The following is a 26,859-nucleotide window of genomic DNA, read 5'->3' as shown; positions in this document are numbered from 1 at the left end:
GTAGAGTTTGGAACATCCCAATCAGGAGAAGCTGCATTTCTGCAGTGTGCCTGTCTTGTGTTCAGTGCTTTAGTACATGAGCTAATTTAACCCTCTGTTTTAGGCTGGGTTCTCTAGAGAAGCAAAACCAGTTAAGCATATAAATATATAGAGATTTATATCAAGGAAATGGCTCACGCAGTTGTAGAGGTTGGAACATCCCAATCAGGAGAAGCTGGAGGATTCTCCCGATTCATGTAGGCACAGAGGCTAGCAAACCCAAGATCAGCAGGTCAGATGGCAGGGCTCTAGCTCACAGGCTGCAGAGACTGACGAATCCCAAGATTGGCAGGCAAGACTGCAGGTAAGCTGCTAGTTCAAGTCCCAAGAACCAGAGACTAGATGAACAGGACCCAGCTGCAGCATCCAGAACAAGCAAAAGCCCACAAGCCCTGCTAGAAAGGCCACCTATGTTCGATGCAGGCCAAACCCCCAAGGAAACTCCCTTTCAACTGACTGGCTACTCACAGAAGATACCATGATGGAGGTGATCACATTATATCAGATCTCATCATGGAAGTGATTACCTCATTTTACAACTGCCAAACTGAGACAGATAGGGTTAACTGTGCCAGTGGCTGAACAAAAGAACTTTTAAAAAATTATCATCCAGAAGTTGGGTAAACTGGAACCACACCCTATCATGAGACAGAGAGGGTTAACTGTGCTGGTGGAATAAAAAAACAAAAAAACCAAACCCACTGCCGTCGAATCGATTCTGACTCATAGCGACCCTATAGCACAGAGTAGAACTGCCCCATAGAGTTTCCAAGGAGTGCCTGGCGGATTTGAACTGCCAACCTTTTGGTTAGCAGCCATAGCACTTAACCACTACGCCACCAGGGTTTCCCGGTGGAACAAAAGAGCTTTTAAAAAGAGTACCATCTAGAAATTGGGTAAACAGGAACCCACCCTGTCAACATGAGATAGGATTGGGGCAGCCTGAGAATTACTATCTCCTTCTTAGTGTCTTTCTAGTCCCCTCCTCCTTTGCAGGCTTTATATGTGCAGAGGAGCAGAGTGTGACTGCTGTTTGACCTTCCTTAGCCCTCCGAAGATGGCAATGTAGTACCAAAGACCAAGTGCGAGTGCACTATATCCCATAATAAGTGAAGCTAAGGGCTGCTGAGAGGACTCCATCTTGAATATCAGCGGGTTCCATCTTAGATTCTAGATGGGCGCAACCTAATTAACATGCACCATCATTCTGAGACGTACCCGCCCCTTGAAAGAAGCCCACTAAATATTCATAACTCTTTTGTCTCCACCAAACCCAAATAAGCCCTGGCCTTGCTTCCCTTTTCGAGTCAGTCTTTTGGAGAGGCTTAGATCCCCCTGACTTCTTTTGCTTGACTCAAGCAAAATAAAGCTTGGTGAAGATAAAGTTTGTCTTTTGTGTGTATTCTTACTGGGGAAAAGACAAGGACCCTTTGTGTCAGATTGGCAATTGGTAACAAAACTACATCATAACTGCCAAACCACTGAGAATCATGGCCCAGCTAAGCTGACACACAACCTTAACGATCATACCCTCTCAACAACCCAGAAGGCACGTGTTATGATTAGTTCTATTTTAATACCTCAGAAAACTGAGGCATAAGGAGGTTAAGTAACTTTCCAATTACATGAGTACCAACAGGGGAGTTCAGCCCGTGATACTGGTAGTCATCCCCATCTGATGTGGTTGGGACTTAGAGTAAGATAGAACTAGAAGGGAATGTAGACATCTTCTAGTGACAAGATTCTGTTCCTAGTTTTTCATTAAACACATGAGAAAACTGAGAGGAAAGTGACTTCACCAAGCCTTTGACTTTCCCATCATAGTCCCTGTGATGGTTAATTTTATGTGTCAACTTGGCTAGACTATGACACCCAGTTGTTTGGTCAAACACTGGTCTAGTTGCTGTTACCAAGTAGTTAGTTACATATGATTAAATCAGTTGACCTCAAGTAAAGCGAATTACTTCCATCATGTAGTGGGCCTCAGGTAATTAGCTGAAGGCCTTAAGAGCAAAAAGGGAGTTTCCCTAGGGAGTATTCTGCCTTCAGACTATAAATAGACATTTTGCCTGAACACTTTTACGCTTCACTCTTCTCATCACCTATCCTATGGATTTTGGGACATAAGCCTGTAAGAGTCCCAGCCTGATACCTGACTTATGGATCTTGAATTTGCCAGACCCTGCCGCCTTCCCACACACACAATCACGTCAGCCACTTTTTGAAGTAAATATCTATGTTACCTATTTATCTACCTATCTGTAAAAAACAGTGCGGCAGGGAGGCATCATCTGACCTCCTCTAACTTCATGAGGAAGGGAAGAGAATCATTATCAGTATCAGCAGCCCAAGGCTGATTCCTATGAGGCAGAGATCAAACATGCCTCCACCCTCTAAACTTCTTTACCAATTTTGACACCAACCATCCCTCCCACAGCACTCTCTACTTCTCTACTGTTTTCAGTAATTTGTTGCCTTGAAACACACAATATTCATGATTATGGTGTTCATTAGGGAAGTAACAGGTTCAGGAACAGTCAGGAAACAGTTCTTCAATCGGGACAATCTCCCCTCAACTGAGCCTACAGGCATGACTCTGTCTACCCCCTTGGCCTCTCCCCTGCTTGGGCAAGTGTTACCAAGCTCTTTTAGCTGTGCTGATAAGGCCCTGGAGGCACTCCGCCAAGGCACTCAGCTCTCTTGCTGGGGTTAGTGAGCCTAACTTCCCACTGCCATGTGCCCAGAGGCACTCCACTCCACCAGCAAGTCTCTTGCCTGTCTCTGGGTTCTGCTGCCTCTGCTGCTGCCATTTCTCTGCCGCTGCTGCTCACCATCTTGCCATCATTGGTGTTACACCTCTTTCTCTCTGTCTCCTGAGGGAGGAGGGTCTCAGCACAGGGATCCCAAGTCCAAAGGATGCACTACACTCCTGTGTCTTCTTCTTGGTGGTAGTCAGGTCCCCTCTCTGCATCAGAATTGGTTCTCTTTTAAGCTTGGCGAGATAGCAAAACTGACCAATCCCCTTGTTAAGTTTTTATACACCTTATGTGCATGGTCCCACCCCCACAAGTGTGCAATGCACCTTATTTACTTATTAGGAAGCTATCCAATCCCTTTGATGGGCCACAAGCACCTCAGTTGCATAGTGTCACCCACTCTTTTGGTGGGAGTTACAAGACCATGGAGAGAAAAGTCATATAAAAGCAATCCATCGCACCACACTATCTTTATCACTGGTTCTGTTTCACCAGAAAAACAGTAAGACAGGCGCTATCTCTGAATTTTCTTACCTCGAGCTCAGAGCTGGCATGGAACCTTTGCTTCTCAGTCCTGTCACTGGCCACTGCTTCCCCAACCCAGGCCATCTGCCAGCCTGACCTCTCAACCACCTTTGGCTTTGTTAGATCTTTCAGAACAAATTTTTAAAAAAGTAAGAAGCTGTCACTTCCTAAGGACCCATTATATGTCAGGCTCAATCAATCCTCATATCACCCCTATGAGGCAAGTGCTATTATTATCCCCATTTTAGAGATGAGAACATTGGCCCAGAGAATTTAAATTATTTATGCGAAGTCACACAGCTAGCAAGCTCTTAGTCACTAGGATGCCTCCAAAAACAGTAAACTCTTACTAACAGCACCTGTCCTAACTTTTCTCCTTTATATCCTCCTTATGTTAAACTTGCCCCCTGCTTTCTACCCCACAATGCTGGTAAATACACTGCATATCTCACCAATGCCATGCCTGCCACCTTGCCCTGCAATTTGAGGCTACACATGATTCAAAACAGACCTAATGCAAAGCCAGCAGTTTGTATAACTGGTTTTTATCATCTACCATATTCCTGGACCAACTCTCCAGATAGAGACCTACATTCTCTATTGACCTAACAGCCCATGTAATTGATGCCTCACTAAAAGAAGGTGCTCAGGCCCCTCTGCATCCCACCACAAAGATGGGATATTAAGGTGTAGCAGCCACCAAGAGCACCCAGGTTCTTCTGGGATAAGCAATGATATATGAATTTGCCTGTGAAGACCTGAGCACATCATAATTCAAGAAATGTAGAGGGCAAGCTGGGCAAGATTCCTTAGATAATTGAAATTGACCCATAACTCACCAGCCACCATGGGAAATTCTAGCCTTAACACACTTTGCTTCCATAGCTAGAAATGAAATCGGGCAACATGATCAGATTTCTAATTTGGAACTTTGGACACGCAATGTCATCTTGAATGACTCCTGACAATAGATGTTCATTACAGATCTCAGGTCACTGAAATTAGAATATGACACCTAAAAATTAAGCAGAAAATTATCAATTTTTCAGGTTCATAAGACACAGAAAAACTATCCAAGCAATAATACACATACCCCTTGGGGTCTTTTAATGCCTGCAAATATCTGAGCAGTCATTATATGAAAGAGAAGAGCTAAGAGGGAAAAAAAAAAAAAAACCCATCAGGTCCAAACTTTTGGGTTTGGGCCTCCAGGCGAGGAGCAACTTTTCATTGTCAATTTGAACTACCATGTCAAGAAATATTATCTCCCTGCAGATGGCTGATTTCATCTGTAACATAGAGCTAAGGCTCCTCTGACACAGCAGGCTGCTGGCTTCAAGTTTTCCCTCACTGCTAAATGGACTGAAAGATGGTGCAATCAGTCTGCACAGTGTCCGAGAATGTACAGATCTTTAAAATGGGAGGCTAAAAGTTCATCTCCCATAATCAATTTTAAACTTAATTCAGGGTGAATTTTCTAGAAGTTTGGGTAACCATTTAACAATTTCCAAAGACTGCTTAAAAATCTATTCCCTTTGTATCACTGTATGACTGGCTGCCATGGCCCAATGGAATAATTTCCATCACCAGCTCCCATATCTAAGCCAGCTGCTACAAGTAAACTCTGACTCATGGTGACCCCATGTGTATCAGAGTAGAACTGTGTTCTACGGGGTTTTCAAAGGCTAATTTCTTGGAAGTAGATTGCCAGGCCTTTCTTCTGAGAGGCACTCTGAGTGGGCTGGAACTGCCAACATTTGGTTAGCAGCCAAGCGCGTTAACCATTTGCAGTACCCAGGGACTCCTCATCTACTCACGACTAATCCACATCTACTCATGACTAAATTCTTCTCAGACCTAAATCTAGAAAGAGAAAATGTTTCCCTGTCTGCAGCAATGCCTCAACAGATGGCTCAGAAATATTAACATCAAGTTAGATATAAATAGAAATTCAAAACTCTACACGCTCCAAACTTCCCAGTCACCTTACTGAGCTTAGTGAGGTCTCTAATGGTCAGCCCATAGGACGCCAGAGCTGAAACTCAAAGCCAGATGTCAGTTTTTCTGACTGTCACACACACTAGAGAAATGGGAAGCAAACCTTCGTTCTTATGGTCGATAAGTTGACTTTCTGACCACTTACTAGAGGTGGGCTAAATATGTAACTTGACTTTGGCTATAAAATAGCTCTGGTGTCAAGATCATCTTTATCGTGCTAGGAAGGAGAATCAGTCTGTGACTACTTAAAGGTGGCCAAACAAAATGAATCATTAATTCTTAAAAAAATTTAAATCCAATTTCTAGTCAATTTTATTAGATCCCAGACACAGTGGGCCCACTGCCAACAGCTCCATGATCCGTACTTCATTAAAACAGCCCTAGTGGACTTTCTCAGCTGTGTATGCTCTGCATCTAGTTAGCCTTTCTCCTGCTAACCTCAGGCTTGGTATGGCTTAGCATGCATGTCCACCGGTAAGACACTGAGGACACGTGGGGATGCTGATACACATTCTTACAGGGAAAAGTTTAGAGAATAGGGACCAGGACGAGAGTCAGGGTTGTGCTACCAGATCCTCAATATGAATATGGTGAACCTCCTTATAAGGACAAAAGAGCATTTGCAAATAGCACAAAAGATAATCTATAATTTTATTCCTTTTTAATTAAGAAACTACTTTTCATGAGCCTTAAATTGTGTAGTATAGCTCAGAGAGAGTTAATCTTCCTTCCTAAATTCAACTACTTAATGTGGAATGACTATTGTATACAAAGAATGAAGACCCAGATGTTTCTAAGTCTAATGACAAACTGGGAAACCCTTTAAGAAGTTTCAACAAAACATTAATGCGAAAGGTTAAAACCTATACCTGTACCTGGAAACCCTGGTAGCGTAGCAGTTAACAGCTACAGCTGCTTACCAAAAGTTTGGCAGTTCAAATCCACCAGGTACTCCTTGGAAACCCTGTGGGGCATTTCTACTCTGCCCTATAGGGTTTCTATGAGTCAGAATTGACTCAATGGCAATGGTTTTTTTTTTTTTTTTTGAATACCTGTAAATGCTAAAAGAAGCCAGGATAGGAGTTTAGATCACTCCCAGGTAAGACCATGTTTGCGACTCTGTCACATGCCATTGTAGGTACCTCCCTTTAGAAGCACGTCACTACAAGGAGTCACCCCAGAGCAATTTCCGCAGGGTAAATTTCCATGATTAATCTCTTGCCCACATTTGTCTTAAAACTTTAACTGAGAGGGAGGAGAAGGTATAGCTCTAATCAAGAAAACGACTACAGTCTCAGTGGACGTGCTTTCTCCACCTCTGTGATATATTTACAACTGAGGACCTTGGAAAAATAAATAAAGGACAAGAGGACAACCATTATAAGTGTTAAATACAGTCAGCTGTCTAACTGCCTCTTGTAACAATCAATGGGTTGGTAATTATGGACCAGAAGCCTGGAGCTAGCAGGCCTGCCTGAGAGTCATGGGTTTTTATTATGCCAGGTGACACTGGAGAAGCCCTTTAGGAGAATGTGCTTCCCAAGAAATTCATTAATGCAAGCCCTCACCCAGAGTAGGCAGAGGGGGCCACACTATGCTCACGTGAGACACTTTGTGACACCTTCCCAAATCATGCTGAGTTCTGACCCACTTATTCCATAAATGACTCTTATGAGTAGGTCAAAAGTTAACAGCCTTCCAACCATGCTCACTTTTTAAACAAGAACCACTCCTTGGCCTCCTAGTAAGAACCTCTATGCTAGCATCCCCCAACCTTGCCATTAAAACAGGACGACCTATGATATTCAATGAAGCAGTTAAAGACAAATCAAAGCAACTACTTGACACTCCTTTTAATAACCATATGGAATTTCTAACTCCAAGAAGCAAACTGGATTAACATGAGTTTAGGTAAGGCTTAAATTCAGCATCGATAAATGAGCATAGAAAACGAGGAGGTTGAGTGTTATCCTCACCTTTTTAATATTGATAGAGGGTGAACCTAACCACAGCAGACCAAAACCACAAAAGACCAATTTGTTAGAATCTGAAAAACCAAAAAAAAAAAAAGAATCTGAAAAACTTAAAAACTAGGAAACTACATAAAGGAGCAGGACAGAGTATTCTAACCAGTTCAATGGACAGTGGGCATGCATACCAAAAAAAAAGAACAATTTATTCCAGGAAGCGAGTTAAAGACCTACCCAATATCATAAGTAGCCCACATAACAAATAAAAAACAACCATCATATGACAGACCCAAGACCCCTAAGCCAAGAGACCAAATTATGAGAAAAGAAAAACAAGAAAAGGTCACCCAATCATGATCTTAGTTCTTTATCTTAACCAATCAGAGTCTGTAAGTAATTTACTCATAATGAATCGGCACTTGTCAAAATTGTATAAAAAGTACTTATAGATTGTACTTTGAATTTTAGCCTGTTTAGAGCCCGAGTGCTTGCAGCCAATTTACCGTTTTGTTTTCCGATTAAAAAAAAAAAAATTTTTTTTTTTTTCCTGATATGTCACCATAAAAATCCCTTTGTTGCAGAAAGCTCTGGTGAAAATTATTTCTCTACAATGATAGCAACATTTGTTATTGTTTTTAGTTGCGTCAAGCCAGCTCTGATTCATGGAGACTTTAATATAATAGAACGAAACATTGCTTGGTCCTGTGCCATCTCCATGGTCTTTGATATGTTTGAGCCCATTTTTTTGTGGCTATTGTGTCAATCCATCTCATGGAGGATTTCCCTCATTTTTGCTGACTTTCTACTTTATCAAACATAATGTCCTTTCCTAGTGATTGGTTTTTCCTGATGACCTGTCCAAAGTTAGCAAGACAAAGTTTCACCACCCTCTCTTCTAAGGAGCATTCTGGTTTTATATTTTCTAAGACCGGCACTGGGTTTAAGACTGATTTGTTTGTTCTTCTGGCAGTCCATGATATATTCAATATTCTTTAACAACACCACAATTCAAATGCATCAATTCTTCTGTCTTCTTTTTCCATTGTCTAGTTTTCACATGCATATCAAATGACTGAAAAGACCATGGCTTGGGTCAGGTTCACCAAAATCATCAAAGTGACAGCATTGCTTTCTAGAACTTTAAAAAGGTCTTTTGCCACAGATATACCCAATGGAATATGTCATTTGATTTCTTAACTGCTGCTTCCATAGGCAAATAACAACATTAGATATGACAATATTCACCAAGCTCTTCCCCAATGTAAGACCAGGTATCTACTCACAGAGATGAAATATATGACTGAATGAGCCACAGATGGACCCAGTATCGCAATTCTGAGCAGGTGAAGGTAACCAGAGTACAAAATTTAAGCAGGCACTAACTCTGGAGGGCCATGCAAGTGTCCACCCTGAGGTACTTACATTTGGTATGCAATGCAAAGCAATCCTGTCACTCGTTACATACTGGACAAGAAAAACATGACAGCAAGCAAACCCATCTGGAGAACAACTATCAGAAACGGTAGGGGGGCTGAGGGATCTTTTGGGACAAAAATTCCAGGCCAACAATACGTTTATGAGACAAAATCAAAAAACAGTGACAAAACTCAGAAAAAGCATCTGTCTAGAAATGTGTGGCAAGTACAAGAATAATATAATGGTAAAATCCAACATCTGTAAACATCTGCTATGTGCCAGATGCTTTACAAGCTTATTTAATCTTCAAAACAATTCTCTGAAATGGGTGGTGGTATTATTATTCCCATTTAAGAGGTAAGAAAACTAAAACAGAGAGATTTGGTAAATTGCCTAGTAAATGGCAGCACTGGCCTATGTTATTATCCCAAGTCCTTTTTTTTTTTTTTAATCTACAGCCCCACATATACAGGTGTCATTCCAAAGAAAAATAAAGAATAAAATAATCAATATATGGTAGCATGTCCCAAGTTCATAAGAAACCACTCCAAACATAACCTTCCGTACATTTAAAATGTACACCAACTTTGCAGGAAAGTTCATCTCACATATCTTCATAGCCTGATGATATTTTTGAGAGACTCAGAGGCATGGATTGTCACCCTGTCAGCAAGATGAAGAAACTGGAGTGCCAAATCTGGCTTGAGCGAGAAGCAAAGAAATAGCCTTAGCCCAAGCCTTTTGAAGCCAGCCAATCTGTGACTCTTCCCACCAGACACCCATGAAGGACTTTAATAAGCCAAGCCACTGACCTCCACATTCCCCTAAAGCTGAACATGGTGCTCACACATCGTGGCAGGGGAGGTGGTTTGAGTCCATCCAGGCGCATGAGCAGAGCTGGGATGCCAAAGAGCACCAAGTACTTCACATAGAAAAAGAGCACTTGAGCCAACGCCAGTCCTCCTGAAAGACAAACAGACCCATTAGACACACTGACAGGAGGTGGGGCAACATTCCAGGAACTATACCACCTGCTCCTGCTTCTCTGCCTACTTCTTCTTCCCCTCACCTCACATATTAAAAAAGCATCCCACATGGGTTCTGATCAATGAAATTTCTGAATTAACAAATACTGCAATCTCCTTTATTAATGTTGACAGCCAGCCGGATCTTTTAGCAGTCATGCTTTTAATGATACTAAGAAAAAAAATATGTATTTTTAATATATTAATATATACATTAATTGCATTTAAAAAAACATTAGAAAGGAAAATCTTTCCCAAATCCTTTCAATCCTACATGAGGGCCCTGCACTGTGGGAGGGGGCAGCCTCTAGACAGGAGTCACCCCTTTCCAGGTGCACAATGCCCCCAAGAGCCCCACCTCTCTCCTGCTGGGGCCCAGGGCACTATACCAACAACCATCTCTACTAGGGTTTCCTAGCCAGCAGCTTTGACCTATTTGTTCCAGGAGGTAGATGGAGGGCATGGGCTCCAGGATAAGAATGATTACTTTGATAGACCACTTCTCTCTAGTCAAGAAGCAACACTCCCACCTCACCCCACCCCCCACCAAAATACTCTGTAAGTTGCCCCAAAGGTTGACTGTTAGGCTAATAAAATAATTGCTCAAATGACTAGCGACCTATTACTGCCACCAGGTGGTCCTCTCTAGTATGTCTAGCCTGAACGACCAATACCAAGAACACCACACAAACAAAATCAATTTTTACACTTAAGAAGCCACAACCAGATAAAGCATTAAATTAAACCATGAAAGCATTTTCAGTGGAAAGCTATGACACTGAGTGGGATCCCTTGACCAAGGCAAGTGTTGTTGTTAGGTACTATCGAGTCGTTCCCAACTCATAGCAACCCTACGCCCAGTACGAAACACTGCCCAGTGCTGCGCCATCCTCACAACTGTTGCTATACTTAAGCCCATTGTTGTAGCCACTGTGTCAATCCATGTCATTGAAGGTCTTCCTTTTTTTCATTGACCCGCTACTTTACTAAGCATGATGTCTTTCTCCTGATAAGGGACTGGTCCCTCCTGATAACATGTCCAATGTGAGAGGAATTCTCACCATCATCGCCTCTAAGGAGCATTCTGGCTATGCCTCTTCCAAGACAGATCTGTTCGTTCTTTCCGGCAGTCCACGGTATATTCAACATTTTTCACCAACACTATAATTCAAAGGCATCAATTCTTCTTTGGTCTTCCTTATTCATTGTCCAGCTTTTGCATGCATGTGACGCAAATGAAAATACCATGGCTTGGGTCAGATGCACCTTAGTCCTCAAAGTGACATCTTTGCTTTTTAACACCTTAAAGACATTTTTTGCAGCAGATTTGCTTAATGCAATACATAGTCTTATTTCTTGACTGCTGCTTTCCTGGGTGTTGATTGTGAATCCAAGTAAAATGAAATCCTTGACAACTTCCATCTTTTCTCCATTTATCATGATATTGCTTATTGGTCCATTTGTGAGGATTTTTGTTTCCTTTATGTTGAGATGTAATCCATACTGAAAGCTGTAGTTTTTGACCTTCAGCAGTTAAGTGTTTCAAGTCCTCTTGGCTTTCAGTTAACAAGGTTGTGTCATCAGCAAAACACAGGTTGTTAATAAGCCTTCATCCAATTCTTATATCCAGCTCTTTTTTATATAGTCCAGCTTCTAGCATTATTTTCTCAGCATACAGATTGAATAAGTATGGTGAAAAGATACAACCCTGATGTACATCTATCCTGATTTTAAACCATACAATATCCCCTTGCTTTATTCAAATGACTGCCTCTTGGTCTATGCACAGGTTCCATATAAGCACAACTAAGTGACATGGAATTCTCATTCTTTGCAACATTATCCATAATTTGTTATGATCCACACAGTCGAAGGCCTTTGCATACTCAAAAAAAATAGGTAAATATCTTTCTGGTATTCTCTGTTTTCAGCCAAGATCCATCTGGCTTCAGCAATGATATCTCTTTGTTCCAGGCTTGAATTTCTGGCAGTTACCTGTTGATGCACTACTGCAAGCACTTTTGAAGTATCTCAGCAAAATTTTACTTGCATGTGATATTAATGATATTGGTCAATAATTTACACATTCTGTTGGATTACCTTTCTTTGGAATGGGTACAGATATGGATCTCTTTCAGTTGGTTGGTCAAGTAGCTATCTTCCAAATTTCTCGGCATGGACAAGTGAACACCTCCAGCACTGCATTCCTTTGTTGAAACATTTCAACCAACATTCTGTCAGTTCCTGCAGCCTTGGTTTTTGCCAATACCTTCAGTGCAGCTTGGACTTCTTCCTTCAGTGCCATTGGTTCTTGATCATATGCTACCTCCTGAAATTGCTGAAGGTCCACAAATTATTATTATTTTTTAATAATTTTTACTGTGCTTTAAGTGAAAGTTTACAAATCAAGTCAGTCTGTCACATATAAGCTTATATATACCTTACTCCATACTCCCACTTACTCTCCCCCTAGTGAGTCAGCCCGCTCCCTCCTTCCAGTCTCTCCTTTCATGACGATTTTGCCAGTTTCTAACCCTCTCTACCCCTCATCTCCCCTCCAGACAGGAGATGCCAACACAGTCTCAAGTGTCCAGCTGATACAAGTAGCTCACTCTTCGTCAGCATCTCTCTCCAATCCATTGTCCAGTCCCTTCCATGTCTGATGAGTTGTCTTCGGGAATGGTTCCTGTCCTGGGCCAACAGAAGGTTTGGGGACCATGACCGCCGGGATTCTTCTAGTCTCAGTCACACCATTAAGTCTGGTCTTTTTATGAGAATTTGCAGTCTGCATCCCACTGTTCTCCTGCTCCCTCAGGGGTTCTCTGTTGTGCTCCCTGTCAGGGCAGTCAACGGTTGTGGCCAGGCACCATGTAGTTCTTCTGGTCTCAGGATGATGTAAGTCTCTGGTTCATGGGACCCTTTCTGTCTCTTGGGCTCATAGCTATTGTGTGACCTTGGTGTTCTTCATTTTCCTTTGATCCAGGTGGGATGAGACCAATTGATGCATCTTAGATGGCTGCTTGTTAGCATTTAAGACCCCAGACGACACATTTCAAAGTGGGATGCAGAATGTTTTCATAATAGAATTATTTTGCCAATTGACTTAGAAGTCCCCTTAAGCCATAGTCCCCAAACCCCCGCCATTGCTCCGCTGACCTTTGAAGCACTCAGTTTATCCCAGAAACTTCTTTGCTTTTGGTCCAGTCCAGTTGAGCTGACCTTCCGTGTATTGAGTATTGTCCTTCCTTCACCTAAAGTAGTTCTTATCTACTAACTAATCAGTAAATAACCCTCTCCCACCCTCCCTCCCTCCCCCCCTTGCAACCACAAAAGTATGTGTTCTTCTCAGTTTATACTATTTCTCAAGATCTTATAATAGTAGTCTTATACAATATTTGTCCTTTTGCCTCTGACTAATTTCAGTCAGCATAATGCCTTCCAGGTTCCTCCATGTTATGAAATGTTTCACAGATTCATCACTGTTCTTTATCGATGCGTAGTATTCCATTGTGTGAACATACCATAATTTAACCATTCATCCGTTGATGGACACCTTGGTTGCTTCCAGCTTTTTGCTATTGTAAACAGAGCTGCAATAAACATGGGTGTGCATGTATCTGTTCGTGTAAAGGCTCTTATTTCTCTAGGGTATATTCCGAGGAGTGGGATTTCTGGGTTGTATGGTAGTTCTATTTCTAACTTTTTAAGAAAACGCCAGATAGATTTCCAAAGTGGTTGTACCATTTTACATTCCCACCAGCACTGTATAAGAGTTCCAATCTCTCCGCAGCCTCTCCAACATTTATTATTTTGTGTTTTTTGGATTAATGCCAGCCTTGCTGGAGTGAGATGGAATCTCATCGTAGTTTTAATTTGCATTTCTGTAATGGCTAATGATCGAGAGCATTTTCTCATGTACCTGTTAGCTGCCTGAATATCTTCTTTAGTGAAGTGTGTGTTCACAAATTATTTTTGATACAATGATTTTGTGTATTTTTTTTTCCATCTTCTTTTTATGCTTCCTGCATCATTCAATATTTTGCTCATATATTTCAACTCAAGGCTTGAATTTTTTCTTCAGTTCTTTCAGCTTGCGAAATGCTCAGCATGTTCTTCCCTTTTGGTTTTCTAACTCAAGGTCTTTGCATATTTCGTTATAGTATTTTATTTTGTTTTCTCGAGCCACCCTTTAAAATTTTCTGTTCAATTATTTTACTTCGTCATTTCTTCCATTCACTTTAGCTACTCTACATTCAAGAGCAAGTTTCACAGTCTCTTGTGACATCCATTTTGGTCTGACATCCATAGTAGATAATCATATGGTCTACTATGCTGGGAATGACAAATTGAAGAGGAATGGCATCACATTTGTCATCAAAAAGAACATTTCATGATCTATCCTGGGTTTTATCCTGAAGTACAACACTGTCAGCGATAGAGCAATATCCGTATGCCTACAAGGAAGACCAGTTAACATGACTATTATTCAAATTTGTGTACCAATCACTATGCCAAAGATGAAGAAATTAATGATTTTTACCAACTTCTGCAGTTTGAAATTGATCAAACCTGTAATCAAGATGCATTGATAATTACTGGCAATTGGAATGAGAAAGTTGGAAACATAGGATTTTCAGTTGGCTGATTTTTGAAAGTAGATCACCAGACCGTTCTTCCTACGCTACCTTTAATCAGAAGATCTGCTGAAACCTGTTCAGCATCATAGCAACATGCAAGCCTCCACTGACAGAGAGGTGGTGGCTTCACACGAGGTGCCTTGGCCAGGAATTGAACCAGAGTAAAGGTCTGTTTCCTCTAAAAAACCATAAGTGGTCGGTTCATAACCTCAGTATTCAGGCGAACCTGGGCTACAGAAAGCCCAGAGCTCAGAGATACTAGGAGATAGCCAGAGTTCCACGCCTCACCAACCCTGATTGGTAGTTGGAAAATATGCTTTTGGTGACAGAAACGATGCCAGAGATTGCATAATAGAATTCTGCAAGACCAATGACTTATTCAAAGCAAATACCTTATTTCAAAAACATAAATAGCAAACACACATCTGAACCTCACTGGGTGGAATACACAGGAATCAAACTGACTACATCTGTGGAAAGAGATGATAGAAAAGCTCAATATCATCAGTCAGAACAAGGCCAGGGACAGACCATCAATTGCTCATATGCCAGTTCAAGCTGAAGCTAAAGAAAATTAAAACAAGTCCACGGGAGTCAAAACATGACCTTGAGTATATTTCACCTAAATTTAGAGACCATCTCAAGAACAGATTTGATGTATTGAACCTTAATGACTGAAGACTAGACAAGTTGTGGAATGACACCAAGGACATCACACATGAAGAAAGCAAAAGGTCATTAAAAAGACAGAAAAGATCAAAATGGATGTCAGAAGATACTCTGAAACTCGCTCTTGAAAGTAGAGCTGCTGAAGTAAATAGAAGAAATGATGAAGTAAAAGAGCTGAACAGAACTCCAAGCCAACTTGTTACCCAGAAACATCCCCTCCACACAGCTGTGCACTGATAAACTCATCCAGCCAGTGTCTGGCCCTCAGCATTGTGATTCAGGAGCCTGATCTCTCAGCACCCTGTGGACAGCTCTGTGTTCATAAGGAAAATGCACATTAACCAAACCATGGAGACAGCTGTAATACTAGAACATCAATGAGAATTATCACCTCCAAAGTACTTGGGCCCTCACATCTTCCTATAAGGGCCTCTGTTCTCTCTAGGTAAGCAACATAGGAAACCAAACTATGCATCAGAGAGATGCTTAGTGAGGATGAAATCTGGGCCCAGGCACTGGTCAGAGAACACAAATCTTTAATGGCATCTAGCTTCGAGAGATGGAGGCATCAATCTCCACAACAGGTATATTCTGGGCATGACAATTCAAATCACCAGACTAGGGTATCTGTCCCCAGTCAATGCCTGAATGGTAATTGCTAGGACTTGACTTTTGGATATTTTCCTGCATGCTGTTAGCTATCCCAGACTCATGTCAACCCCATGTACAACTGAACCAAAGGCTGTCCAATCCTGTGCCATCTCCATGATTGGCTGGGGATCATACCTTTGTGAACCATAGGGTTTTCAGTTGCCTGATTTTTGAAAGTAGATCACCAGGCCTTTCTTCCTATGCTGCCTTTAATCAGAAGATCTGCTGAAACCTGTTCAGCATCAAAGCAACATGCAAGCCTCCACTGACAGAGAGGTGGTGGCTTCACGCAAGGCTCACTGGCCAGGAATTGAACCCAAGTAAAGGTTTGTTTCCTCTGAAAAACCATAAGTGGTCAGTTCATAACCTCAGTATTCAGGCAAACCTGGGCTACAGAAAGCCCAGAGCTCAGAGATACTAGGAGATAGCCAGAGCTCCACGCCTCTCCAAGCTGAAAGCAGCCCCTCCCTCAGGCTGCAGTCTCAGCCGATCTTGCTCTTCCCACAGATCATGCTTAGATGTCAACCTGTCAGCTGCTTTCTCCCTGATCCTAAAGGTAAAACCTATAACCATTCTATAGCAAAGGGATGTTAAAGAGCACCCCCAAGAGGAGAAGGGAAGGAGAACCAGGAAAACAGGAGGCAAAAAAACAGAGAGAGAGATGCACGGCCTTCTAAATAGAAACTCAGTGCATAAAAAATAACAGCCCTCCACAACCCCTTTTAAATACTGCTGACACTGGGAAAGAAAAATGGTGCTCTTTGTAAAGGCTGATTTAGCAATGAGTGTCAAACCCTTTTACCCGGGAAATCACCCTTAAGAAGTTATCAGGAATGAGTTCAAAACGGCTTATGAAAATATGTTTGTTGAAGCATTATTTATAACAGGTCAAAATTTTAAACACTGATCAACAACAGAGATGTGATGAACTAAATTATAGTCAAACCATAAACCAACACCAAACCAGCTGCTGAAGAGTCAGCTCCAACCCATGGGGATCCCATGTGTGTCAGAGTCAAAATCTGCTTTATAGGGTTTTCAATGTTGATTTTTTGGAAGTTGATCACCAGGCCTTTCTTCCAAGGTACCTCTGCATACACTTGAACCTCTAACCTTTCAGTTAGCAGCCAAGCACTTAACTGTGCCAGGAAAGCCATCATAAAACTAGTAAAAAATTATACTCTAAAAGATTTCATCACATGAGGAAAAGTCCATGAAAGATTAAGTTTAAAAAATGTCATAGGGAAAAAAAAGGGCAAATGAGCAAATCCTCGTGGATAATCTGGACAAGAGGCAAAAGGCACATGGGAAAGGTGGAAGGGGCTAGGGAGAGGCATTTTCACAGTTCTGTTTTACACTCCACTGCCCTGTTAGTGTGAACGTTACTGTTGTTAAAAACTCATTTGGGTAACAGATTAGCATCAGGAGGGTGCAGAGAAAGACTGATCAGAAGAGTGAGCAAGATCGCTTTTGGCAAAAATATTTCGGCTCTCACCTGTATAAAACAATTACTGAGCTTCCGGTCTGCAGTGGGAAAAGCATGCTTCAGGTTTCCTGTTTAGCCCCCCAGGAGTCCTCATCTGCCAACTCTCATATTTTGAGGCTCTACAACAAGCTGCGCAGCTGTCTACAGTCAACACTACACTTGTAGGACCTGCCTACAGGCCCCCACCTCCTCCTCAGTCCCTGCACCTCTGCACACTCCCTGCTCCCCGAAGCTGAGATGTCAGTGGATTTAGTTTTTTACGAGAACCCCACATCAGCTCTGACTGGCAACGGTCACTGAAACACTCACACACTGGCTGAAACCCTAGAGCACAATGACAGAAAGTGAAGGCAGCAGAAAGGATAAACCAAAAACCAAACCCTTTGCCATCAAGTCGATTCTGACTCATAGCAACCTACCCCATAGGGTTTCTAAGGAGCTACTGGTGGATTCAAACTGTAGACTTTTCGGTTGGCAACTGAGCTCTTAACCACTGTGCTACCGCGACTCCAGAAGAAAGGATCCAAACAAACAAAACAAACCCACTGCCGTCAAGTCATAGCAACCCTACAGTACTGTGCAGAACTGTCCCATAGGGTTTGGAAGGCTGGAAACCTTTATGGAAGCAGACTGCTGCATCTTTCTTCCACGGAGTGGCTGGTGGGTTCAAACCACTGACCTTTTGTTCGGCATCTGAGCACTATAACCACTGCACCACCAGGGCTCCCCAAAAGAAACGATAGGAGCCTCCTCCAACCTAGCCTTGCTTATAAGCCAGCTGAGACCTGAGAAAGGCCACATAGCCTCTGTAAGCCTCCATTTTCCAACCTGTAAAATGAGAGTATTAGACAATCTATAAGGTCTAACTTGGCTCTAAAATTGCAGAGTTCAACGTCTCTCAAATGCTTCGCTTCCAGTGAGAGAACTGGACCCTGGGGAAAGGATGGCCCAGTCTATCAGGAGACGTGAGCGCCTTCCCCTAACAGTCCTATCTTTACCACTTCTCACCATATGAGTCTGGACCCCGCAAATACAATTCGGGTGCCTCCTTTATGGGATGCTTGGAGAAGCCTCTCTTTATGACACCTCTCTTTAGCGCCTGATCATGCAAACTGTCACTTTCAAACTTGTCCTACTCAACTCTGAGTTATCATATAGGGTGATCAATCATCCTAGTTTGTCAGGGCTGGGAGTGTCCCAGGACAAGAGTTTCAGTGTTAAATTCAGGGCAGTCACAGGCAAGCCAGGATGGTTGGTGACCCTGTTGTTGCTTGTTATTGGGTGCCATCAAGTCGATTTTCGACTATAGTGACCCCGTGTGACAGAGTAGAACAGCCCCATAGGGTTTTCTAGGCTGTAATCTTTAGGGAAGCAGATCACCAAGTCTTTCTCTAGCCAAGCTTCTGGATGGGTTTGAATTGCCAGACTTTTGGTTAGAAGCCAAGCACTTAACCATTGCACCACCAGGGCTCCTTTGGTCACCCTACCTGTTAATATAGTCTCTGATTTGCTTCTCCCAAAACACCCTCCACCCTCACATCAAAACAGAATACAAGGAGGCAGAGACAAGATGGCAGAGTAGTCAGACAATTCTTGTGGTCCCTCTTACAACAAAGACCCAAAAAAACAAGTGAATCGATTATATATGACAAATCTAGGAGCCCTGAACATCAAAAGCAAAGTTGAGGAATCATACTGAGCAGCAGGGGAAAGGAGAGATGGTTCAGAAGCACCAAGGAGTTGCCAGACCTGACCTAGAAGGAACCAGCACCCTGCAGGCTGGATCAGAAAGCAATGGCACTTAGGATGGGTTTTGCACATCAGGAGAGGCCGAGCAGCAGAGAATCTACTCAAGCCTCCAGAACCAGTGAGAACAGGCGCTCAATTGGCAAAAGATAAGTGCATGCATCTAACCTACCACACGGATCAAAAAACATTCCCTTGTGGAAGAACGCTTCTTCCATTTACCTGTCCCTCCCCACTCTGCACCAGGTCTTGGGCCAGCTTCAGCAATTGCCATGTCCCCTGGGCCGGAAGGAGAACCCAATCCACACCCTAAACCATTTTCCCAGCATTGGAGGAGAAACAAGTTAACAAACAGGGATATATAATCTGCCAGCTCTACTAAGCTGGGAACTCTGGGAAGGCACAGCACCCTTGCCTAGGCAAGGGCATAAGGGGCCCATGGACTCTGAATAACTTTTACCCCTGCATAGACCAGTGTGGACCCATTTCAGCAGCATAAGCCCTCATTAATACAGTAAAACAGGGTATATACCTGAAGCCTATTTTCAACTGTATCAGCTACAAGGTGGAGAGGCAATTTAGTGATATTTGACACTGCTCTGCCATTAAATAGCATCCTCACCTAACCACATCAGGGGAGAGAGGACTGATAGCTCCACCTACTCTACCTAACCACCCATGACAATGGCCCAAGTATAAGTGGTGCCTCCCAGTCCTTACAGCCAACAGCACTGGGTACCCACAGTCCAGTTGCAACACCCACCCACCTATGCACTCTAGGGAACAGAGACATGCTTTCCTCCCAGACACTCAGGGGTAGCAATCAGCCCCCTGCCTTGTTCAGTGCATGACCCCCTAGTGCAGCCAGATACTTGTGCCTGCTTCAATTACCCCTGCCCATCTAAGAGTGTAGGTAAGAGTCTGCATCACACACTTGGTGACTGACTACCTGGACACCTGAGCTGAATCCATACATGAAAAGTAAACAGACTCCTGGGCTCACATACCTAGTAATAGCTCTAACCACCTGGTGACAAGACATGAGAGCTTCAAAGGTGCCAATAACCAAACTAGCTCACACAACCTACATACCTGGGCATATTAAAATGAACAACAACAAAAAAAAACAAGAACCTAGGACACAGTAAGCAAACATAAAAAAAATATATATAATAACTTATTGAAGGCTCAGAGACAAGTCAATTTCAAATCACATAAAGACGCAGGCCATGATGGCTTCAGCAAGCACCCAAAACAAAGAATCCAGAAACCTTCCGGAGGAAGATAACTTCTTGAAATTACCAGAGATAAAATTCAAAAGATTAATATACAGAGATCTTCAAGAGATCAGGAAGGAGATCAGGCAAAGCACAGAACAAGCCAAGGAACACATAGACAAAGCAATAGAGGAACTTAAGAAGGTTATACAAGAGCAGAACGACAAATTTAACAGGCTGCAAGAATCCACAGAGAGACAGCAAACAGAAATTCAAAAGATTAACCATAAAATTTCAGAATTAGACAACTCAATGGAAAGTCACAGGTGCAGAATTGAGGCAATGGAAGTCAAAATTAGTGAGACTGAACATAAAGCACTTGACACCAACTTATTTGAGGAAAATAAGAGTAAAAAATTTTTTAAAAAATCAAGAAACCCTAAGAATTATGTGGGACTCCATCAAGAAGAATAGCCTACAAGTGACTGGAATACCAGAATGAGGGGTAACAGAAAATACAGAGAGATTTTTTGATGATTTGTTGGTAGAACACTTCCCTAATAATGTGAAAAATGAGAAGACATGTATCCAAGAGGCTCATCGAACCCCACACAAGGTAGATTTTAAAAGACAGTCACCAATACATATTATAATCAAACTTGCCAAAACCAAAGATAAAGATTGAATTTTAAGAGTGCCTAGGGATAAAAGAAAAGTCATCTACAAAGGAGAGTCAATAAAACTAAGCTTGGACTACTCAGAAGAAACCACGCAGGTGAGAAGGCAATGGGATGACATATATAAAGCCTCGAGGGAAAAAAATTGTCAACCAAGAATTACATATCCAGCAAAACTGTCTATCAAATATGATGGTGAAATTAGGGCATTTCCAGATAAATAGAAGTCTAGGGAATTTGTAAAAACCAAACCAAAATTATAAAAATTGCTAAAAGGCTTCCAGTTAGAAAATCAATAACATCAGATAAAAACCCAAGAGTAGAATACAGGGCAGAACAACCAGATATCAACCCACATAGAGAAGTCACAAATAAATCAAAGCTAAAATACTGAAAATAGGGAAACAGAGATGTCAATATGTAAAAGATGACAACATTAAAACAAAAAAAGAGAGAATAAATAAGATAGTCATACATCTTTCATACAGAGAGGAAGTCAAGGTGATATCAAAAATTAAAATATTGGTCTAAACTTAGAAAAATAGAGGTAAATATTAAGGTAACCACAAAGGAAACTAACGATCCTGCACAACAAAATAAAAAATAAGAGAAACATAAAGACTCAGCAAATACAAAAACAACAATGAAAAGGATGAAAAGAAAATACATAAAGAAAAACAACTCACCACAGAAAATTAAGTGGAACAAAGAAACTGTCAACACACACACACACACAAAACATACATCAAAATGACAGCACTAAACTCATACCTCTCAATAATTATGCTGAATTTAAATGGAGTAAATGAACCAATAAAGAGACAGAGAGTAGCAGAATGGATAAAAAAACACGATCCATTTATACTCTGCCTACAAGAGACACACCTTAGACTTAAAGACACAAACAAATTAAAACTCAAAGAATGGAAATATATATACCAAGCAAAAACAATCAAAAAAGAGCAGGGGTGGCAATATTAATCTCTGACAAAAAAAACTTTGGATCGGGATTGCATTCTATCTGTAGCTCCCCTTGGGGAGAATTGATATTTTCACAATGTTCAGTCTTCCTAACCATAAGCAAGGTATGTTTTCCACTTATGTAGATCTCTTGGTTTCCTGCAGTAGTGTCTTGTAGTTTTCTTTGTATAGGACATCTCTGGTTAGATTTATTCGTAAGTGTTTTACCTCCTTGGCAGCTATTATAAATGGTATTGACTTGGCGATTTCCTCTTTGAAGTTTTCTTTGTTGGTGTAGAGGAATTCAACTGACTTTGTATGTTCATCTTGTATCCTGACACTTTGCTGATATCTACTATTAGTACTTTTTTACTATTAGTACCAGTAGTTTTCCTGTGAATTCTTTGGGGTTTTCTGTGTATAAGATCGTATCATCTGCAAATACAGATACTTTTATTTCTTCCTTACCAATTAGGATGTCTTTTATTTCTTTTTCTACCCTAATTGCTCTGGTTAGGATGTCCAGCACAATGTTGAATAAGAGTGGTGATAAAGGGCATCCTTGTCTGGTTCCCGCTCTCAAGGGAAATGCTTTCAGTCTCTCCATTTAGGATGATGTGGGCTGTTAGCTTTGTATGAATGCCCTTTATTGCGTTGAGGAATTTTCCTCAGGTCCAAAGGATGTACTCTGCTCCCGGCGCTGCCTTCTTGGTGGTATGAGGTCCCCAAGTCTCTCTGCTTGCTTCTCTCTTATATATCTCAGAAGAGATTGGCTTAAGACTCTACCTAATCTTGTAGACTTCATCAGTCTAACTGCTGCTAATCCATCTTATTACATCATAGTGATAGGATTTACAACACATATAGAAATCACATCAGAAGATAAAATGGTAGACAATAATACAATCATACAAGGGAATCATGACCTCATTAAGTTGACAGATATTTTGGGGGGACACAATTCAATCCACGACAGGTATATTCACACAACGGAATACTAAGCAACAATAAAGAACAACAATGAATCTGCAAAACATCTCACAACATGGATAAATCTGGAAGATATTATGCTGAGTAAAATTCGTCAGTCGCAAAAGGACAAATATTGTACTTGACCATTATTACAAGAACTCAAGAAAAGTTTTCAACACAGAAGAAAACATTCTTTGATGGTTACAAGGGTGGAGATGGAGGGAGAAGGGAATTCGCTAACCAGATACCAAACCCAAACCACACTCATTGTACTGGCTCTACAGAACAAAGTAGAACTGCCCCATAGAGTCTGCAAGGAGCACCTGGTGGATAAAATTGCTGGCCTTTTAGTTAGCAGCCATGGCACTTAACCACTACGCCACCAGGGTTTCCCTAACCAGATAGTAGACGAGAATTACCTTAGATGAAGGGAAGGACAACCCACAATACAGGGGAGTCAGTACAACTGGACTAAACCAAAAGCTAAGAATTTTCACGAATACAACCAAACACTCAGAGGGATAGAGTAGCAGGAGCTGGGGTGTGACCATGGTTTCAGGGGATAGCTAGGTCAACTGACATAACAAAGTTTATTAATATTCTGCATCCCACCTTAGTGAGTGGAGCCTGGGGTCTTATAAGCTTGCGAGCGGCCATCTAAGATGCATCAATTGGTTCCAACCCATCTGGAGCAAAGGAAAATGAAGAACACCAAAGACACAAAGAAAATATTAGCCCAAGAGACAGAAAGGGCCACACACACTACAGACTCCATCAGCCTGAGACCGAAGAGCTAGATGGTACCCAGCTACCACCAATGACCACCCTGACAGGGAACATAACAAAGAGTCCCTTATGGAACAGGAGAAAAGTGGGGTGCAGAACTCAAATTCTAGTTAAAAGACCATACTTAATGGTCTGACTGAGACTGGAAGAACCCCGGAAGACATGGGCCCCATACTCTCTGTTAACCGAAAACGAAAAATATTCCTGAAGCCAAATCTTCAAAGATAAGACAGGATTATAAGACATAAAATGATACTCATTAAGAGTGTGTCAAGTAGACACATGAGACTAAATGGGAAGCTCCTGTCCGGAGGTGAGATGAAAAGACAGAAAGGGACAGGTGCTGGTTGAATGAACATAGGAAATCCTAGGTGGAAAGGAGGTGTGTGATGTTACATTATAGGGAGAACAACTAGGGTCTCATAACAATGTGTGTATAAATTTTTGTATGAGAAACTACTTTGAGCTGTAAACTTTCACTTAAAGCACAATAAAAAACAAAGTTAAAAAAGAAAAGATTTGGGGTGGACCCAAGATGGCAGAATAGACAGATGCTTCTGGTGAGCCCTCTTCACAACAAAGACCTGAAAAAACAAGTAAAACGAGTATATTTATTACAAGCTAGGAGCCCTGAACATCAAAGGCAAGCTTAGAAAATGAACTGAGGAGTGCGGGTGGGGGGAAAGTGACAGATCAGAAGTGGAGAGGAGTTACCAGACCTGAATCACTGGGAGCACTCAGGGACCATTCCCAGGAGTGGCGACAGCAGGCTAGTACTAGCATTTGGGCTCAGTTTCCTCAGGGAGAAGCAGCCAGCCACACAGCCTACTCACACCTCCGAAACCAGAGAAGAACAGTGCTCTTGGCAAAAACTAAGTACTTGCGTATATTTTACCACGCTGCGCCCTCAAGCTGGCATCAGTGGCTAACTTCCCTGGACCTGAGATAGGCCTGGGTGAGCTCCTAAAGCCATTCTCCCAGCCTTGGAAAAGGAATAAATTTGCAATTGGGGTAAGAGGTAATTTCCCAGCTCCACAAACAGGGGGAGCTCAGGAGAGAAGCGGCTCCTGTCCAAGCATAAATGGTCCGTGGACTTTAAGAACATTTCCCCTCTGTGTGGGCCTATTACAGGAGAACAGGCCCATGTTGGCAGACTCCAACCGTTTCAGTTGTGCGGGGGAGAGGTGGGTGTTTGCTGTTTGACATTGCTTTCTCTACCAAACAGGGTCCTCACCTACCCACATCAGGGGCCTAAGGACAGGTAGCAACATTCAGATGACACAACCACCCGCGACACAGGTTCAAGGATAACTGGTACCTGCCACTCCTGACAACCAAAGACACCGGGTACCCATGCTGTCTGCAGAACTCACCCACCTGTACACTCTACAGAACAGGCACACGCTTTCCTCAGAGAAGCATGGGGGATAATTCTCAGCCCCCTGCATTGATCAGGGTGTAACACCCTGCTGCAACCAGATGCTGGTAACTACACCAATCAACTCTGGCCCTCTAAGACTGTGGAACAGAGCCTGTACCACACACTTGATGATCAGCTACCTGGACATCTGACTTGAATTCATACAACTGAATGGACTCCTAGGCTAATATACCTGATTACACCTCTACCCAACTGGGGACAGAACGTCAGAGCTCCAAAGGTGAAAATAATCAAGCTAACTCACTTAAGCAACCCATTTGGGCATATCAAAACAAAACAAAGCAAGAAGCTACAACATAGTAAGCAAACATAAAATAAACTAATACAATAACTTATAGATGGCTTGGAGACAACACTCGATATCAAGTCACATAAAGAAACAGACCATGATCACCTCAACAAGATCTCAAAACAAAGAATCAAGGGGTCTTCTGGATGAAAGCGCCTTCCTGGAATTACCAGAGGAAGAATAAAAAAGATTAATATACAGAGCCCCTCAAGACATCAGGAAGGAAACGAGGTAATAAATAGAACTAGCCAAGGAACACAGAGATAAAGCAATTGAAGAAATTAAAAAGAGTATTCAGAAACATGAAAAATTTAATAAGCTGGAAAAATCCATAGACAGACAGCAATCAGAAATTCAGAAGATTAAGAATAAAATTACAGAAGTGGACAACTCAATAGAAAGTCAGAGAAGCAGATCTGAGTAACTGGAAGACAGAATTTCTGAACTTGAAGATAAAGCACTTGGCACTGATATATTTGAAGAAAACTCAGATAAAAGAATTAAAAAAAACAAAGAAACTTTAAGAATGATAAGAGCTCTATCCAGAGAAATAACTGACAGGTGATTGGAGTACCAGAACAAGGAGGGATAACAGAAAATACAGAGAGAACTGTTGAAGATTTTTTGGCAGAAAACTTCACTGATATTGTGAAAGATGAGAAGATATCTATGCAAGACGCTCATCAAACTCCACATACGGTAGATCTTAAAAGAAATTCACCAAGGCATATTATAATCAAACTTGCCAAAAACAAAGATAAAGACAGAATTTGAAGAACAGCGAGGGATAATCAAAAAATCACCTACAAAGGACAGCCAATAAGAATAAACTCAGACCATTCGGCAGAAACCATGCAGGTAAGAAGGCAATGGGATGACTTATGTAAAAAATTGAGGGTAAAAAATTGCCAAAGAAGAATCATGCATCCAGCAAAACTGTCTCTCAAATATAAAGGTAAAATTAGAACATTTTCAGAAGTTTAGGGAGTTAATAAAAACCAAACCAAACCTGCAAGAAATATTAAAGGGGGTTCTTTGGTTAGAAAATCAATATCACGTATCAACCCAAGACTAGAACACTGGGCAGAGCAAACAGAAGTCAACCCAGAAAGGGAAATCAAAAAAATAAATCAAGACAAAAAAATCCTCAAAACGGCAATGTTATTAGTAAGAGAAGACAACATTAACACAATAAAGAGGGACTAAGAAATGTACTCATATATCTTCCATATGGAGAGGAAGATAAGGCGATATAAAAAAATAAAAGTTGGCTTTAAATTTAGAAAAATAGGGGTAAATAATAAGGTAACCACAAAGAACACAAACTATCCTACACATCAAAATAAAATGCAAGAAAAAAATACAGACTGAGAAGAAACAAAATCAACAACAACAAATATGAAGAAAGGACAATATAAATCTACTCAGCACATAAAATTAAGTGGGAAAAAGAAACTGTCAACAACACACAAAAAAAGATAGCAAAATGACATCGCTAAATTCATAAAAAAAAAATTCATACCTATCCATAATTACGCTGAATGTAAAAGAACTAAATCCACCAATAAAGAGACAGAGAGCGGCAGAAGGGATTAAAAA

The 26,859-nt window shown here is 41.5% G+C and overlaps 1 protein-coding gene across 9 annotated transcripts in view; it reads right to left on the bottom strand.

Moving 5' to 3' along the window:
- HHAT (hedgehog acyltransferase) overlaps positions 1-26,859 on the bottom strand; it is a 658,603-nt gene that overhangs the window by 442,458 nt on the left and 189,286 nt on the right. For all 9 annotated transcript variants that reach the window (XM_049858611.1, XM_049858614.1, XM_049858618.1 and 6 more), the window contains one exon: positions 9,517-9,667. In XM_049858611.1, coding sequence (XP_049714568.1) covers positions 9,517-9,667 — 151 coding nt within the window. The remainder of the gene's footprint in view (positions 1-9,516; positions 9,668-26,859) is intronic.

Source organism: Elephas maximus, chromosome 18 (genome assembly GCF_024166365.1).
Source record: "Elephas maximus indicus isolate mEleMax1 chromosome 18, mEleMax1 primary haplotype, whole genome shotgun sequence".
In the NCBI taxonomy this organism is placed as follows: Eukaryota; Metazoa; Chordata; class Mammalia; order Proboscidea; family Elephantidae; genus Elephas; species Elephas maximus.
The sequence above is the reverse complement of the archived record's forward strand: the minus strand, read 5'-3'. Positions and strand labels throughout refer to the sequence as shown.